Source organism: Xyrauchen texanus, chromosome 43 (genome assembly GCF_025860055.1).
Source record: "Xyrauchen texanus isolate HMW12.3.18 chromosome 43, RBS_HiC_50CHRs, whole genome shotgun sequence".
NCBI lineage: Eukaryota > Metazoa > Chordata > Actinopteri > Cypriniformes > Catostomidae > Xyrauchen > Xyrauchen texanus.
In genome coordinates, this window is record NC_068318.1 from 21,421,769 (window position 1) to 21,440,120 (window position 18,352).

Sequence of the window (18,352 nt, forward strand, 5' to 3'; positions counted from 1 at the left end):
AATGTGGAACTTCCATAGTTGATTCAACATTTTCTTTATTTTATATATTTTAAAGATTTTGAAAGATTTTTCAAAGCAGGCAGTTTAATGTATGCGCATTGAGCAACATGTCTGGATTTACGTTTTAAAATAACATTATATTAGAGTGGTTGGTTTGTGTCTTAATTTTATGTGAAAATGTTTGTCAAACCCATTTTTGTTGTATATGGCGGCTTGTTGTATTGTCCTCTTTGTATTTGTCAAAAGTTCTGTTTAGATTTTATCTGTTTTCTTTTTGCATGCGACATGTACTGAATATGTTTTAGCTGTTTTGAATACACATCTCAGCATATTTCTAATTTCATATGAACTGCTCATATGAGAAGTTTTGTCTTCATGCTAACCTATTGTCTATCTTTGGTCAGAAATCCCTCGTTAGATGAAATGGAAGGTCACAGGTTTGATTCCCAGCACTTCCAGTTGAGGTGAGCGACATGAGTTGGTGTATACATTGGTGTATGAGTGTGAGTGTCTGTGTTAATGAGTGAATGGGACACAGTGTAAAGCGCTTTGGTAACCGCTAAGGTTAAAAAAGAGCTATATAAGTGCAGACCATTTTACCATGAGTTAGCTGAATTTTTGGGTTCTGAATGTTCAATTGCGTCCTCCTGCATGAAGCACTCACAGCCAATTCTGTTTCTGAAGCCTTCAGACACCTTTATGCAAAGTTCGAGTGAGTTTTAAGTGAGCGACAGTCTGAACTGTTATTCTGAAAGTACAAAATGGATTTGAGAGAGTGAAAGTGGAAGGAATGAATGAATAACAAACCGATATCCCTGGATGTCATTCCCTGTTGAGTCTTTTCACATTGATCTGCCAGGATTAACACAGAACATGAATTATTAAAAGGAACTTTTGAAGATCTGTGTGTTGATTAAAGATGTGAGAGCAGAGTGGAACCAAAATGGTCCGTTTTAAATGGAGCGAAGAAACACTGATATTCAATGCTAGTATATTTTAAAATGTTTAATAACTTCTTTAGCACCTCGTCTTAAAGGCCAGAAACATACTCTATGCAAGCATACAAATGCAGACTTGCTTGGACAATGCAGTCCTGTTATACTTAGAGTGAGTTCTTGTGTTACTTTGCCAGTAACAAACCTCAGTACTCAAGGGGCAATAGAGTTACCTTCAAGTGTCTATGCCATCAAACCAGATATATTATTATTCAGGTAGCTAGCTATAAACATTCGTACATCTGAATTATTCATGAAGATCCTCTTCCAACTGTTGCTCTGACATGACAGTATTTGACTTAAAAGAGAAAACTGACCATAGAAGAAGAGAGGTTTGTGCTAATGCCAGCTATAGTGCCCCTTCTGGCAGCGCTGAGAATGTAACGCATAAGTGCATTAAATAATGAATCGCACTTTGACACATTTCAGAATGCAACAATGTGTGGAGTCAAACTATTGTAGTGTTAATCTTGCCCACAAACATACTGACAAAAATGTTGACAGGGTTTTTTTTCGACAACAATAGTGAAGATAAAAATGTTCATAATTTTAATTAAATTGAATTTAAACTTACTGATACTTGCACACTAAATTTGTCAAGAAAAAGAACATTGCAAGATATAAAGATGTGTTTTTAATATGGCCAAATTATTCCATTTGAATCACTAGATAAATATTTAAATATTTAAAATAAAAATATTAAATACATAATGAAATCATAAAAAATATATTAATTTAAATGTTTCATTATTCACAAAATAAATCAATAAATTCAAGGGATATTTATTGATTTATTTAGTGATTTATTTAGTGATTTAATAAGTCAATGAATTTAATTTAACAATTGAATTAGGTATTTAATGATTTATTTAAATGTATATTAATAAAAACAATTAAATTTATTTAATTATTATAATATTTGTTTTAAATGATTGATTTAATTCAGTGTATTCTAATTGATTACCCAACATTTCAAAAATATTGATAATGTGGTTCATGTTTTATCTTTTACAGTTTGACACACAATTTCGTCATTTTGCACATATCATCAGCTGAAATGTTATTTTTATTCACTAAAATTATATGACTTCTCAATCAGAGAATTAACTAAAAATAATGAATGATGTGTCAATTTGTCATGACCAAATATTGACTGAATTTAAAATAAATTTTCATCAAGACAAAAACTATGACTAAAACAAAAATGGGAACAATGCTTGCTTAGCTAGAAGATTTTGTGTTCACGTATTGTGTAGAGTGTGTTTCAGGCCTTATTCCTCTAACATGCTTCCTCTGCGATGTTTTTCCTTTCTTTCTCTTTTTCTCAATCTGTGTCTGTCTTTCTATTTCTCTCCCTCTCGCTATCAATTCACATTAGCACACTAACCCCAGCTGCACTACTCTGCCTCTTTGTTTCTCTCCCACACCAGGCCTCCAGAGCCAGTTTACAGCACTGTGAACAAACTGAGTGACCGTGCTCCCTCTCCCCGCCTCTACTCCCCTGTGGAGTTTGATAAAAGCCCCATGCACTCAATCCCCCACTTCCCTCATTATCACATAGGCCTGCTACCTGACTCCGAGATCACCAGGTATTGAGCACAGCTCTCTGCATGAGGCATGCAAAACAAAACTCTGTGGCCACACCCTAATTAAACTCATCTGCATGAACCACACTCATTTTAACTCACTTGCATGCCCAACATATCATGTACCTTTCACGCCCTTTCCTAAATTCTCTGCAGATTTTTGATACAGTAGAGGGACATTTTATGTTTATTTTTATTTGTACTTTGAAAAAATTTAATGTTTCTTTGAATTATATTACTTGAACAACATGAAATCAAAATGTTCTTTCTTAATACTTATTTCTGAACTTATCATGCTGATTCATTGTTGAATGTTGCCACAATGAAAAAATTGTTTGACTTCGTAATCTTTACACAAAATTAGTCAATTGCCTCACCTCTCCAAGGACTTTCCTTTTCAAGTGAAATCATTAATCCCTCTTATTTTCAACTACTCCCCTCCAACTACGTTCTGGTATATAACAGCAATTTTTGACGATCCAATCAAATCGCGATTGTAAAATCTTTTTTTTTTTTTCAACCTCACATTACGGAAGTAAAATGGGTTGTGAGCGCTATTTATTGTTGACTTTAATAATAAAAATATGGAGTTATGAAATGTAAATTAGCAGCTACAGCAGCTTTGTTACATTCTTTCATTTATTTCTATTTGTCATACATTAAACATGGAACAATCCAAAGTGCACTTATAGGACACAAGCGTGGAGATTTCTAGTTTTCATGGCTGTTACCCGTGACAACAGTATAATTGAGTCACATCTCTGCTGCAGCTGTCCTCTCGTTTCCTTCCCTTCTCCAGCCACCATCAATGTATCAGTATTTTCATTTGTCAGACTGAAGGTCAGAGCTTGGCCGCTGTCATATGCGGTTCGTGTTTGTGTGCCTGTGGCATCAGTGTGACATTAGTGCATCATAAATCAGAGTGAATTGATTTTATCTTCTTTATTTCCTGCCTAACTGATTTCACTCTATGTCTGGGCAGCAGCTTGTATCGTTAATTGGATATAAAACTTTATTAGCAATAACACAATATCTCTCATCTTGCTGATTAAATGACCGGCTATATAAATGTAATAGTCCAGAGATGAATAGTGTAAATAGAGGTGTTTGCTACCGTGGAAGTTCTCTGCTGGACAGGCAATTTTAAATGTTTCCTTTTAATATTAGTTTGCATTTCGATGGTTTACTTTTTACTCCATTAGATTCAGTTTAGTTTTAGTTTTATTGTAAATTTATTTTCTTCAGTATTTTTCTTACATCTTCTTGGTTGCACACTACTACAAGAGCCATGGGCCACAAAGAGTTTACAAAGCATCAATGGGATATCATTGTTGAAAAGTATCGCTCAGGTGAGGGCTACAAATTGATTTTCCAAGGCATTAGATAGACCATGTCCATGGAACACAGTGAAGACAGTCATCAACAAGTGGAGAAAGTATGGCACAACAGTGACATTATCAAGAACGGAACGTCCCTCTAAAGTTGACGAGAAGACAAAGACAAAACTGTTCAGGGAGGCTTTCAAGAGGCCTACAGCTACATTAAAGGAGCTGCAGCTCTTTCTGGCAAGTACTGGTTGCTCCCAACATGTGACAACTATCTCTCATATTCTTCATTTGTCTGGACTGTGGGGCAAGGTGGCAAGACATAAAACATTTCTGATGAAAATTATTTAAAAAAAAACATCCAAGCCCGCAAAAACCTATATCCAATCTCCCAAAACCATGTGGAAAAATGTGTTATGGTCTGATGAGATCAAGATTGAAGTTTTTGCCCAAAATTGTAAAAGGTATGTTTGGCACAAAAACAACACGGCACATCAGTAAAAGAACAACACACCCATGGTGAAGCATGGTGGTGGCAGCATCATGTTTTGGGCCTGCTTTTCTTCAGCTGGAACTGAAGCTATATTGAAGGCGGAGGGAATCATGAATAGCTCCATGTACCAGTCAGTTTTGGCACAGAACCTTCTGGCATCTGTTAGAAAGCTGAAAATGAAGAGATCTTTCACCTATCAGCATGACAATGATCCAAAGCACACATCCAAATCAACAAAAGAATGGCTTCAGCAAAAAAAGATTCATGGTTTTGGAATGGCCCAGCCAGAGCCCAGACCTGAATTCTATAGAAAATCTGTAGGGGGACCTGAAGAGGGCCGTACACAGGAGATACTCTCGCATTTTGACAGATCTGGAGCGTTTTTGCAAAGAAGAGTGGGAATATTTTCCTAAGTCAAGATGTGCCGAGCTAATAGACTCTTATCCAAACAGACTGAGAGCTGCAATGAAATCAAAAGGTACTTCAACTAAGTATTAGTTCAGGGATGTGTACACTTATGCAGTTAAGTTATTTTAAGTTTATTTATTTTCTCTGAAATGTGTAACTTTGGTTTTCAGTTGCATTGCATGGGTTGTAATTATTACATAAAAGGTGCAAAAATTGTGATATGATTTATCGTTTAAATTTTTTACATCACAAAAACCTGCTGTTTTAACAGGGGTGTGTCGAATTTTTATATTCACTGTAAGTGTCCTGAGATATCTCACCGGTCGCCGTGACAGCTGTAGACTTTGTAAACAGCACAAAAATATTATTGTCCACAGACATTGATGCTTTTCATCCACAGGAGCAAACAGTGCTGCTCTTTTGCTCTGTTTTGGTCTCAAAATTATATTTGGAGGTCAGGGTTTTGGAATGAAGGGGCATGGCTAATTCAACGGCTCAGTAAAGTGAAAGCTTCAGATTGCTAAAATCGATTATAGCAGCTTTTAGTTAGCAGGTTTTTTTAATGTTAAGTTAACGAAGGTTCTCATTTTGTTTCCGTTTTATTTTTCGTTGGTGATAATAACACTGTGTAGGACTAAGATATTCTTTCTGCCAAAAATAGCTGAGTAATGTTTGCTGTCATCTGCGTCCTGATAACGCCCTCAGAGTGGCATGCTTTGTTTACCAGTTTGTTTAGATTTCCATTTCTAACTTCATTACCCTATGAATTATAAAGTGCTGTCTAATTGGCTTCTCTGGGATTTGAATTGATTTGCATTTGAGAACACCACCGCGGCAGGGCCGCTCACACCTAATGCATCGCTTAAATCCTCAGGTCTTGCAATCGTGTGAAAAAGCGACCATGAAAATGCCAGTGATAACATCTGTGATTAATGGTTTACTGTCTCTCTTGCTCAGGGTCTGGCAGTTTTTGATGATGCTCTTGAAGGGTTTTATTTTGGTGCATCTAATTTGTTAGTAGGCAAGCAGCATCTTTTTTTAATTTATTTTTTTTATTCAAGCTGTCCTGTGTAAATAAGCATGGGATATATATATATATATATATATTTTTTTTTTTTTACGAATGTAACTGAAAGGGAAGAATTCTCCTTTTATGATCCCAATAAACAGCTAAAATGCTCAGCACCTTACAGCTGATGGTAACGTATCTGCGGATTCTAGAATGAATTTAATGGAATTCTAGGAATATTAAATGCATAAAGGACTAGCTGACCAAAAAAAAATGTAATTCTGTTATGTTTACTAACTCTGATGTCATTCCAAATCAGTATGATATTATTTCTTATGTGGAATGTCTGAGCTGCTCTTTTCCACACAAGAAATAAAGTCACCCTAACCGCTGGTCACCATTCACTTTCATTGTATGTAAAATAACTGCTTGGCCATTCTACTAGATAATTATTTTGGTGTTCCACACAAGACAGAACAACATGACAATTTAAATTTCTTTGGAGAACAAAACCTTTTTTTGATTAATTTTTCTTGTTACATACAGTTGATCCATTTGGTTCGATGTCTTGATGTGTATACACTTGGATATGGGACACAAATATTTACGTGATCTTAACAACCTCAAGCACAATTCCCTTAGATAAATGCGAGCTGAAGTATTTCAAGACCTTAAGAGTATGCGTCCAAATCCTGCCCTCTCTGAATCATCAGTAAGGAGGGAGAATCCCTCATATCATTTATTTTGTAACCAAATGGATGAAGCCGTCTGGCAAAATCACTCTTTTTCGAGGCACTTCAGTGGCTCCATTACACGTGTTCAGCTGGAGCAGTGTCCCCATCCCCAGCTGCTATGACCCTCAATGACGCACTGATCAGAAGTTATAACTTTGTTTGTATAATGAATATTAATTTTATTTGGGGCTAAAAGCAGAGGACGAATGCAAATTGTTTTGGTCAATTTCTTAGTGACGTAAACTATAAATCACAATTCCCACAAAATGTTTGTTTATGTCTAATTTGTATGAGTTGTGTTCCAGTTAGAGCAGTATAAACTGGCTTAATTTGGTTTGCTGACAGATTTATGAAATGTGTTCCTGGAGAATGCAAATACTAGAGATCAGAGACCAGAATATCATAGAGACCACCCAGGAAACCATAGCAACTACATGGATACACCCTGGCAAACATAAGCAACAAAAGTAAAGGACGGTCTGCACTCTGAAAATGTCTACATAAGAGTTATTTATTCTGGGAAATTAAAGCAACCATTTCAGCCAAAAGCTTACCTCAGTGTGTCAACTCCGTTCTCATTTGATCTTCTTATAAATGGCCTGTAGGTGTTATCAGGTGTCCTTAATTGGCTAATCAGCCAATGGATAATGTCCAAATTAACCCTATTTTACAATCAATGACAGCTTTATCTCCACCTCGAGACTTCATAACTTTCTCAATCCCAATGCATTTCAATTGTTCAGTTGTTTCAACTGAACAAGAGCTAAAATTTCTAGCAAAGCGCCATCCTGTTACCCCAGTACTCTATGCATTGCCTAAAATACACAAGTCTAGTATAGATCCTCCATACCGACCTATAGTTTCAGGTATCGGCAGGGCCGTAGCTAATGGGGTGAAAGGTGGTAAAGACTCTAGGGGCCCACTGATCCAGAGGGGCCATAACGAATTTTAAACTGTATTTTTTTTTTATGCGAAATAGCCCAGACCAATATACAGTCAAGGGGCCCAGAATTCCTTTGCTATGTCCCTGGGTATTGGTTAATTTACTGAAAAGTTGTCTGAATTCATAGACTTTCAATTGCAGCCTTTAATCAAAAATGCGCATTCTTATTTAAGAGACACAACATACTTGAATAAGTTACAATTGCACCAAGATTGGTCAGTAACATTAGATGTGTCTTCTCTCTATACTTCCATTCCATATTAGGAAGGTCTAGATTCTCTTGAATTATTTTCTAAAAACTTCAAAAATTTAAACAATACCTGTTGACTTTATTAGACCTTACAAAATTTATTTTGACCAGGAATTAATTTTATTTGACAAATATTATTATCTCCAAGTTCAAGGCACTGCTATGGGCACCCCTCTGGCACCTAGCTTATCTAACATTTTCATGGGGAAATTTGAACTAGACTTTATTTATAATAATAACAATCCCATTGGGCAATGCATTACATACTGGGCTAGCTACATCGATGGGAAATGAAGTGGAAGTAAATTAATATGTTGTTTTTGAACCATAGACTTGGTTGGAAAAGACCTTTCATCCATTAATTTCCTAGATGTGTTAATATCTAAGGACAAAAATGCATTACCCTCTGCAGTCATTGCCCACTACCTCTGAAAAAAGGTTAACCTTTAAGCCAACTTTACCAACTAAGACGAATTTGTGATTCAAGGAGGAATTTGAAAACAGTTTTTGTTCTAGAGGTTAGAACAAAAGCATGGTTTCAGTCTGCATTTGATAGGGCAAAAAAGTTATATAGAGCTCAATTATTAAACAAAATCGTTTTTTTCCATAAATTACGTTCTTCCTTACACTGAGAAAAGTTGTATGATCAAATCCATTGTGAATAAATATTGGTTCATTCCAGCTTCGGATCCGCTGCTAAAAGACATTTTTAAATACATTATCCTCCCACATTCACTTATAAAAGATCTCAATTTGACCAAAATGTTGGTGATATCAGATGTGGTGTATGATTATAAAAAACATATATAAAAAAGTTTGATGTCGAAATTGTACATAATCTCAAATCGGCCGTCCGTAGACAAGATATCACTTCACCCATTGCCAAATATTTTACTTAATACAACCACAACATTGAATAACCGTAATATATTGGGATTGAGAAAGTTATGAAGTCTCACCGAGGTTGAGATAATGACAAAAAGTTATTACAGAGAGAGGCATTTTGGATGTTTCATTTACAGACCATGTCTCCTGTTTTAAATGAAGACTTTGATCTTTCCTCTTTTTTGTAATTTTCTGAATGCAAGTTATGGAAATGTTATTTTTCTTGGTGACAATGTTGATTAATGAACAGCATTTCATGCCTGATGTATCATATTGCTTCTATTGATGATATGTTGTTGATTGTATAATTGGGTTGATTTGGACATTGTCGATTGGCTGATTAGACAGTTATGAACACCTGATAACACCTACAGGCCACCTATAAGAAGATCAAATGAGAACTGAGTTTATAAACTGAGGAAGGCTTTTGGCCAGAATGGTTTTATGTAAAATTCTATTTATGTAAAAATAAATAACTTGTATGAAGCCATTTTCAGAGTGCAGTTCTTCCTTTTATTTTTGTGATCTAAATTTTGGGACTTGGCACCTGAAATTTCTGGGAGATTGTGGTGACAACATTTCGTTTAAAATCTAGTTTTAAAAGTAAAATTGCTCTAGTTAAAAGTGAATATATCATATACTAAAATCTTATACTGATCACATACTACGTAAGTGCCAAATTAATGACTTGATAATTTTGCTACTTTTGATAAAGATGTCAAATGTATGGGATTTGGGTTTCTGTATTCCCAGAACATTGTTATACTGGATCATCTCACATTGGTCAGCAGTAAAATTCCTGTTCAAACCCCTCAGGAAAAACATAGCTTTTAAAGGAATAATTTCCCAGAAACAAATTTTTCATCATTTACTCACCCTCATGTTGTTTCAACCAATATGATTTTTTTTCTTCTGTGAAAATTTTTTTATTTCTGAAGACAATCTGCACCATAATAGTAACATAAAAATGGTCTAAATGACTCTTGCTTTATATTCTGAATCTGTTGAAGACATATAGTTTTGGACGAAGAATGGAACAAAATTAAAATTGTTATTCACTGAAAATCTTGACATCTGACCTTGCTCTCCTTGGTGTGTTCTTGTGAGTTCATGAGAAAAGTAGTGATATCTGATTCATGAATGAATCGTTCTTTTGAATATTTTTGATGAATCAGTTGGTCTACTCCATGAATGAATCAGTCACAAATCACACTGATCCCTTTTTTTTTATAAGTGCAAGTCACTGGCGCAGTGATCTGATCACAATGGTTAACAGGTGACTAGACGAAAGATTATCAGTGAATAATGACAAATATTTCAGTCTGTTCCTCACACAGAGCTATGGTATGACTTCAGAAGACTTTGGGACCACTTTTGTGACCCTTTCATTGTCTTTAACAGTCCCAGTCCACGTTCACGTTCATTGTGTGGAAAATTGTTTATTCTTAAAAAATAAAAAAAAATCACCTTTTATGTTCTCAGTGAAAGTGTAAGTCATACAGGTTTGGAACAATATGGGGGTGAGTACCAGTAAAGGATGAGAACTTTAATTTTGGGGTTAATTTTTCCTTTAATAATGGCAGTTCTATGTTTCACATTGTGTCTTCCTTAAAACCTCTCTAAAGATTGAGGCAAGCCCTTTGAGACCGAAGATGTAATCGACTGATTTCTGCCTCATTTTCTGTCTGAGTGTACTGCTGTGATTCTGCCAGTCAAAGGTGCAGAGGAGGCTGCTATCTGGAGACACACCATTGAGCTAAGAAGTGAAAAGGCCATCCAGTTCCCTCGCTGAGAGCGCATTCTTGAGGAGGGTAGATGCTGTGTGTATCAATACACATCTTAACATTTCTACTTGGCAGCTAAATTGCTCTGTGTGTCTTTTTTTAATCTGAATCTGATGAAAGGGCTGTTGGATATGTTTTAGGATGCTTATAGATTGGCGTCATTTATAGATTGGCTCCACAGAGTGTCAAAGCTTGAGAGAAGTCTATCTTAGATTATAAGATACTCATGGTATTTGCTCAGAGGTCATAGGCTCTTTTGGGCATCATGATTTATTTCAGCTGTTGTAAGCAAGAAGTGAGTATTACGGAATGATAGATAGGGAGGCACAGTGGATATACAAAGTCCACACACCCCTGTTAAAACAGCAGGTTTTTATGATGTAAAAATTATTTATGTAATAATTACAACCTATGCAATGCCACTGAAAGCCAAAGTGACACATTTCATAAAATAAACTTAATATTTTAATATTTATAATAACCTAGCTGCATAAGTGTGCACATCCCTGAACTATTGTTTGGATAAGAGTCTATTACCTTGGCACATTTTCACTTGGGAATATTTTCCCACTCTTCTTTCATTCCAGATCTGTCAAATTGCGAGGGTATCATGTGTACGGCCCTCTTCAGGTCCCCCTACAGATTTTCTATAGAATTCAGGTCTGGGCTCTGGCTGGGTCATTCCAAAACCATGAAACTTTTTTTGCTGAAGCCATTCTTTTGTTGATTTGGATGTGTGCTTTGGATCATTGTCATGCTGATAGGTGAAAGATCTCTTCATTTTCAGCTTTCTAACAGATGCCAGAAGGTTCTGTGCCAAAACTGACTGGTACTTGGAGCTATTCATGATTCCCTCCGCCTTCAATATAGCTTCAGTTCCAGCTGAAGAAAAGCAGGCCCAAAACATGATGCTGCCACCACCATGCTTCACCATGGGTGTGTTGTTCTTTTACTGATGTGCCGTGTTGTTTTTGTGCCAAACATACCTTTTACAATTTTGGGTAAAAAGTTCAATCTTGGTCACATCAGACAGCAATTCATTTTTCCACATGGTTTTGGGAGATTGGATATAGGTTTTTGTGGGCTTGGTTGTTTTTGTTTGGTTTTTTTTCGTCAGAAATGGCTTACGCCTTGCCACCTTGCCCCATAGTCCAGACAGATGAAGAATATGGGAGATAGTTGTCACATGTAGGGAGCAACCAGTAATTGCCAGAAAGAGCTGCAGCTCCTTTAATGTAGCTGTAGGCCTCTTGAAAGCCTCCCTGAACAGTTTTCTCTTTGTCTTCTCGTCAACTTTAGAGGGACGTTCCGTTCTTGATAATGTCACTGTTGTGCCATACATTCACCACTTGTTGATGACTGTCTTCACTGTGTTCAATGGACATGGTCTATCTAATGCCTTGGAAAAAAATGTGTAGACCTTACCTGAGCGATACCTTTCAACAGTGAGATTCTGTTGATGCTTTGTAAGCTCTTTGTGGTCCATGGCTCTTGTAGTAGTGTGCAACCAAGATGATGTCAGAAAAATCCTACAAGAACAGCTGAGAGTTAATCGGTCACTTCAGGTGAGGACATGTGTGTATTATTTCACATGAGCTTGCTGATTGGTTGATTCTGAACACAGCCACATACCCAATTATAAAAGGGTGTTCACACTTATGCAGTTCTAAGTTTGTTTTTCTCTCTGAAATGTGTCACTTTTGTTTTCAGTGGCATTACATATGTTGTAATTTTTACATTAAAGGTGCAAAATTCTGATATGATTTTTCTCTGTTTAATTTTTTACAACACAAAAACCTGCTGTTTTAACAGGGGTGTGTAGACTTTTCATATCCACTGTAGGTAGGTGGATTGTTTGGTTGGTAGGCAAGAAGGTAGGTAGGTACACTGAAAAATATGTGTTGGATTTAATTAAAGAATTGTAATTAAACAAATTGAATTTGCATCATGCTTTTTAATTAAATTCAACTTCTGGTCATTTTATGTCAGCACAACTATAAAGCCTTTGTTACACATATGTATCTGTTAATTCAACATTGTATTAAAAAAATTTACATCACACAAATAAGATGACTTTTGTTACAAATTAACATTTACAGTATATCACTATTTCTGCATACTTATTTTTCTTGGCTGTAAAGAAAATAATAACTGAGGTCAGGCATTAAACCTGATTCCATAAGGAAGTGCACATAAAGCGGCACTTTAGCAATGCACAAGGAACAATTGCATGGACTGAACAGAACCCAACACTAATCACCCAAATGGTGACTTAACACGAAACAGCTATTTACAGGAAAAAAACATCTTTATGAATTATTAGTTTATATAATTAATAATTAATAACGTAGTTATGTCGGTTGGTTGGTTGATAGATAGATATATAGATAGATCTGACCTAGTGATACAGAAAAATCTAATCCATTAATGTGTATGTGTATCTTGGTGTATTTTTTATTTTTTAATTTGCTACATTTAGCTTTCAGTTGCTTTACTCAGGGTAGAGGGTCATAACAGAGCTACTCTACAATTCTCTTCCTCTATTGAGCCTGAATTTGAAAGGCAGTGTTATCTTGCTATTTGACAGGGCTGTAGTGTGCCAAACCGTTAGAAATGACTTCTTACATTTCACGTGGGGGAGGCTCCTGACACATTTTCATATTCAAAAGACTTTTACAGGAAGATTGTGGCGAGAAGAGAGGTGTGAGGGAGGGGCTGCATATAAAATGCCAGCTCTGCTTTGCACTCCGCCCCACTCGTCTGCAGGTATCTCCAGAATACGAGAGGCTTTGTGAATTGAAAACAAGTGTAATCTATTTGGTTTGTTTTCCCATTTGGCTCTGAAGTAGAAATGATAAACAGTGGCTGTTTGTAATCTGGGACTGAGGCAGTATACAGGGGGACGAAGACATGAGCTCTATCAGGGTTCTGCAGCTGGCAGATGGAGAGAAAGAGGAGTTTGGAGGATAGAAATGCGAGTGTAGGGAAATCGGATTTGGGAGAGAGTTTAATGAGTTTGTTATAGCCAGCAGGGTGCTACACAGACTCAATCCACCTCCAAGCCAGACGTTACTCAGAATAAATCTTTATGCAGTGTTTAATAACTACTGATCAGCATATAATTACTATCAGCATAAGTGCTGGAACTCAATGTCAGCTGTCACAGATACAGTACTTCCTTTATGAGTGAGAAGCTGGTTATTGTGCTGGTTTAATGGTTATACAGTGGCTTCATACAGTACTTCATCCACAAGTTTATAAAGAAAGACAGAAAATAAAGCATTTAGTCATAGGATAACATGGTCTGCATAGCACATTATGGATTATATATATTTTTTATTTATTTTTAACTCTGATCACATATAACAAGGTCATGGCACTTGTTAAAGTGGTCATATCATGAGAAATTAAATTCAATGTACAATAAAAAATAAAGAAACTTTCAGAGACCAGAACATTCTACCCAGTTCAAAAAGGCAATTTAATTCTTCAAAAAGGGTTTGTAATAATAATAATCAAAATAACAACAATAAATTAAACTATAAATGAAGGATAAATGAAAATAGAAGCACATTAAGTTTTAGTCTGGAGTGATAAATGCTTCAAATAAATGTGACTCAGTGTGATATACTTTAATATTGACTTTAGATTTGAATATAGAGTATTAAGCTAAGATAAGACTTTTTGGGGTTCATTTCACAAAAAAACAGGCAAATATTAACCAATGCTTTTTTGTATTTAATAGAAGTATGTGGTTTGGTACTTATTGGCATTTTTACTGGTTCCTGTGATCGAACAATACATGGAATGGGGGCCATCTAGTGGTGAAAATTGACTTTTTTCCCCCTACTGCAGCATTTTGGATTTATTATTACAGAGGCAAATAGAAAAGGTACTGTTCTTTGCTGTCAGATATTTCAGTTCTCTTGTTCATTATCAATGGGCAACCTTATTTTTATTTGGTATTGTGAGCTGTTCATTTATAAGCATATAGACTGATCATAAGATGAGAGTATGTGATGAACTTCATGAGATGTCTGATATATTTGATTTTTAGAGATTAAAAGTGAATTTATTAGATAACATTTGATCTAGTTGTGTTCACAGATACAGAAACCACGGCACTTTTCAGTGTTACTGTATTCTCGGATATCATGAAGTGCAAAGTTGCCATATTGAATATTAAAGGATATTACAGATATGTATTTTTAATGCAGAGTTCTGTTAAAGCCGTGACCTAGTGGTAAGCGCTCATGCAACATGTTGAAACAATATGGGAAATCCAGGTTTGAATCTGGCTGTTCCCTCTTTCTCTCCCCAAATAATTGCCTGTCTGTTCTCAACTTTCAGCATATCCAAAAGCCTTCAAAAGATATATTACGGTGGGGTGAATCAGATGCTTTTTGGCTTGGTTTTGGTTTATGGCCTGAAGAGCATCGTGACTCGAAGCCAAACAGACGCGCTGAGGAGAGAGGAAGTATAGGACAGAGAGAGAGAGATAGAGAGGGAGGGAGGGAGGGAGAAAGAGGAGGCCTGCCTTCTACTTAACTAGGTCATTGAGAAGACAGCGCTAAAAGATTAGCCTTCTGTTCTAAAATAGCTCCATCTCAGGTCTCGTCTCTTTACATTATCATCTGTAAACTTCAGAGATTGTGTATCTTCACATTTCAAGTGGATCTGACAGAAAGTGTCACAGCTCAAGATGTCTCTTTGTTTGATTGGTCACACTTGAAAGAGCGAGATTCAATGATCACTGTCAGGACAGAAAGGGCCCAAGTTAAGTGGATAAGACTCTACAGAATATACAAGTATATATACAATATGTGATTCCATAGTGAAATGGTTCTTAACTGGTGGGTGTTGTTAACCAATTCTGTTCTGACATGGTCACAGACAGCATGAGAAAAAAATAATGCCAAAAACTACTAATAAAATGAAACTAAACATATAATCATTCATATTTAGGATAGTTAAATTCTGCAAATTCATCTGCAACTAAAGGCATATGCCAACATGAGCAGGTTTCGTTGAATGAACAACCATGAACAAAACTTTTTTCTGTATGTAAAAGAAATAAGAAAATACAACCAGGTCCATACTAAATTTGGGTTAAAGAGAATGACCATTTAAACATGTATTGTTGGCAGTTTGTGCCAACAACAACATGTTTTGTGCAGAGATTTATTGGCTGCTAAGATTTTTTTTATTTTATGTTAAGTATACATTAGTAATATTATATTTTATATTTGTATTAAATATGTTCATTTTATTTGTTGAACTGCAAATGAACTGTGTTTGATTTTAACCAAAGTTTTGGTAATGTGCTGGCTTGCCACATTTCAATCTGAGTCCTAAAGTAAAACTAGTTAGAGTCACAGCGAAAGTGTCTAAAAAATATTCATAACCATGTAATTAAACAGCAATGCCATAAAAGTGTCCAACTTCCTGTTTTATTAATTTGCTCACAAGGTAATAAGAAAAATGTTTAATTTACATTATACTGTGTGTGTGTGTGTGTGTGTGTGTGTGTGTGTGTGTGTGTGTGTGTGTGTGTGTGTGTGTGTGTGTGTGAGAGTGAGAGTGAGAGAGAGAGAGAGAGAGCGCTTTCTCAGTTTCTAGGAAACCGGGCATAAATGGGACAGCTACCACATAAGTGGAGCAGTCCCCAATAGATGTCAGTGATTGTGCTCAACTACATCGTAGACATTTTGGACCATCCCAGGCGTGTGGATGTCTGTGTGCTTGCACGCATAGTTTTGCATGTTTATGTTTACAAAGTAGTTGGCGTGTGTCTGAGTGGAGATGCTGAGCCCTACAGACTCTGAACTGATGTATTACCTGAACTGTGTGTACAGGGAACCCAGGAAGATCGTTCTACATAAAGGCTCAACAGGGCTTGGCTTCAACATCGTAGGAGGAGAAGATGGAGAAGGCATTTTCGTCTCCTTCATACTGGCAGGAGGGCCTGCAGACCTCAGTGGAGAGCTGCGGAGAGGAGACCAGATCCTTTCCGTAAGTGGACCACCAAAAAACATAAACATACATTTGCTGTTTATATAAACAAGAAACAGCAAAATGGCACAGTGGTTACTGTGGATAACTGGGCATTTTTTGAATTAGCGTTTAATAAAGTTGGAATATCAATCCAAAGGTCATGAAGTGAAGACATCGTATTTTACTTTTCCATGTTAAAGATAGGGCCGTGACAACCATAGACATTAGAAGGAAACGTTAGTATGGGGTTTTCAATGGCCATTTCTTACACTTTTACATTTGTACATTTGGTCTCATTTTAAAAAATGTGTTACATTGAGGCACATACAATGGAAGTGCATAGGGCCAATCCATAAATGTTAAATACTTACTGTTTTAAAAGTACTGTATAAACATAATATGGGTGTTGGCATGAATTTAGTGTGTAGCCATATTACTAACCTTTTGTGTAAACTTATATCCAATTTGACATCTTTGTTGTTGTGACATAATGCAAAAAACCCAGCTTTACAGCTCAAAAAATACACAAGTTTAAACAGAATATTTTTTATGTGTGCTTATAAAATTGTAAGCTTCACATTTCTGCCTTTAAACCCTCCAAAAATTGGCCCCATTCACTTTAATTGTAAGTGCCACAATTTAACCTTGATTTAAAACAAATTGGTATTAAATTCTCATATCTGTCTCTCAACTGGTAGATCATGTCGTTAGCAATTTCATGGTCATAGGTTTGATTTCCAGGAAACAGACAAAGGGATAAAATGTATACCTTGTATGCACTATAAAGTAATTAGGGATAAAAGTGTCTGCTAAATGCAAAATACTGTATACCAACAGATAAGTGCATGAACTGTACTGAACAAGAGGTGGCGCCATCACACCAATCTGTGAACCCTATAAAACATTTCTTAAAAAACTTGTTTGGTCTGCTAAGTGTATTCGTTCTCTAGTATCTGCAAAAAAATCTCCAATACCAGGTTTTCTATTTCTCATAATTTCATCACTGAGTTTTTGGCATAGATACAGAGCCATAACTTTATTGTGGAGTGTTAATTGACAGTGCATCCACTCGAGAAGCTCTCGACGCTGATTTCCCGTCGTTGATCCCATCACTTCTGTTTATCAGAGTTTCATCAGGACTCTCTCATCGTAATCAAACCCCTCCATCCAGATCCCCGGCGCAATTACTGTCTGCGCCACTTGAGCCGAGAGCAATCACGGGCTGCCTCCTTAGGACACTGATTAGTGAGAGAGAAAGAACAAGAGGAGAGAAACAAAATGGGAGGGAAGAGAACGGGAGAGATAATAGTGTGATGGCCTGATTTGGAGTCTAAGAATAGATGTGGTGTTCCTACTGAGTTCACACTGTTAAATGAGCATGAGGACACGCTGCTTGCACGCCGAAACACCACACACACACCACATACACACACCTTGCAAGCCCATCCCACCGAGAGTCATGTTAGTGCGCTGTGGTCTCCTATTAAGCGCTCTTAACAGCGGTATGGCTCCACCACCTGATCTTGGGTTGTATGCCAGCAGCACACAGCAGTTTTCTGCCCTCAGTTGGTCCCAGAATCCCCTCCATTTCATTCTAACTGTTCATTCTTTCTCAGTCTTGTCCATTTGGATGTATTTGGCTCCATTTGGGTTGTGCACAGAGCTTATGGTGCACAAAGTTCAGCTAAACTAATGTTTTAGAGGGAAACTGGTTACTTTGTGATTGTTTCCCATAGCCAGATCATTGACTAAACAACATAAAGTCTGTTCCACAGCTTATTTTGTCATAGAACTGCCCACTTTGAAACCATCCACCATCCATAGTTCATTTTGTTTCTATGTGCCATTTATGGGAGGGTTATGGAGATAAAACAGAACATCCCTCAAATGCACACACCAATCCACAAATGCATGCAACATATCTACACTGAAATAGTTGATACCAC

At 36.5% G+C, this 18,352-nt stretch overlaps 1 protein-coding gene across 1 annotated transcript in view; it reads left to right on the forward strand.

Moving 5' to 3' along the window:
- dlg2 (discs, large homolog 2 (Drosophila)) overlaps positions 1-18,352 on the forward strand; it is a 320,093-nt gene that overhangs the window by 248,726 nt on the left and 53,015 nt on the right. The window contains exons 14-16 of the mRNA XM_052115808.1: positions 405-464; positions 2,426-2,584; positions 16,268-16,424. Of these exons, the coding sequence (XP_051971768.1) occupies positions 405-464; positions 2,426-2,584; positions 16,268-16,424 (376 nt within the window). The remainder of the gene's footprint in view (positions 1-404; positions 465-2,425; positions 2,585-16,267; positions 16,425-18,352) is intronic.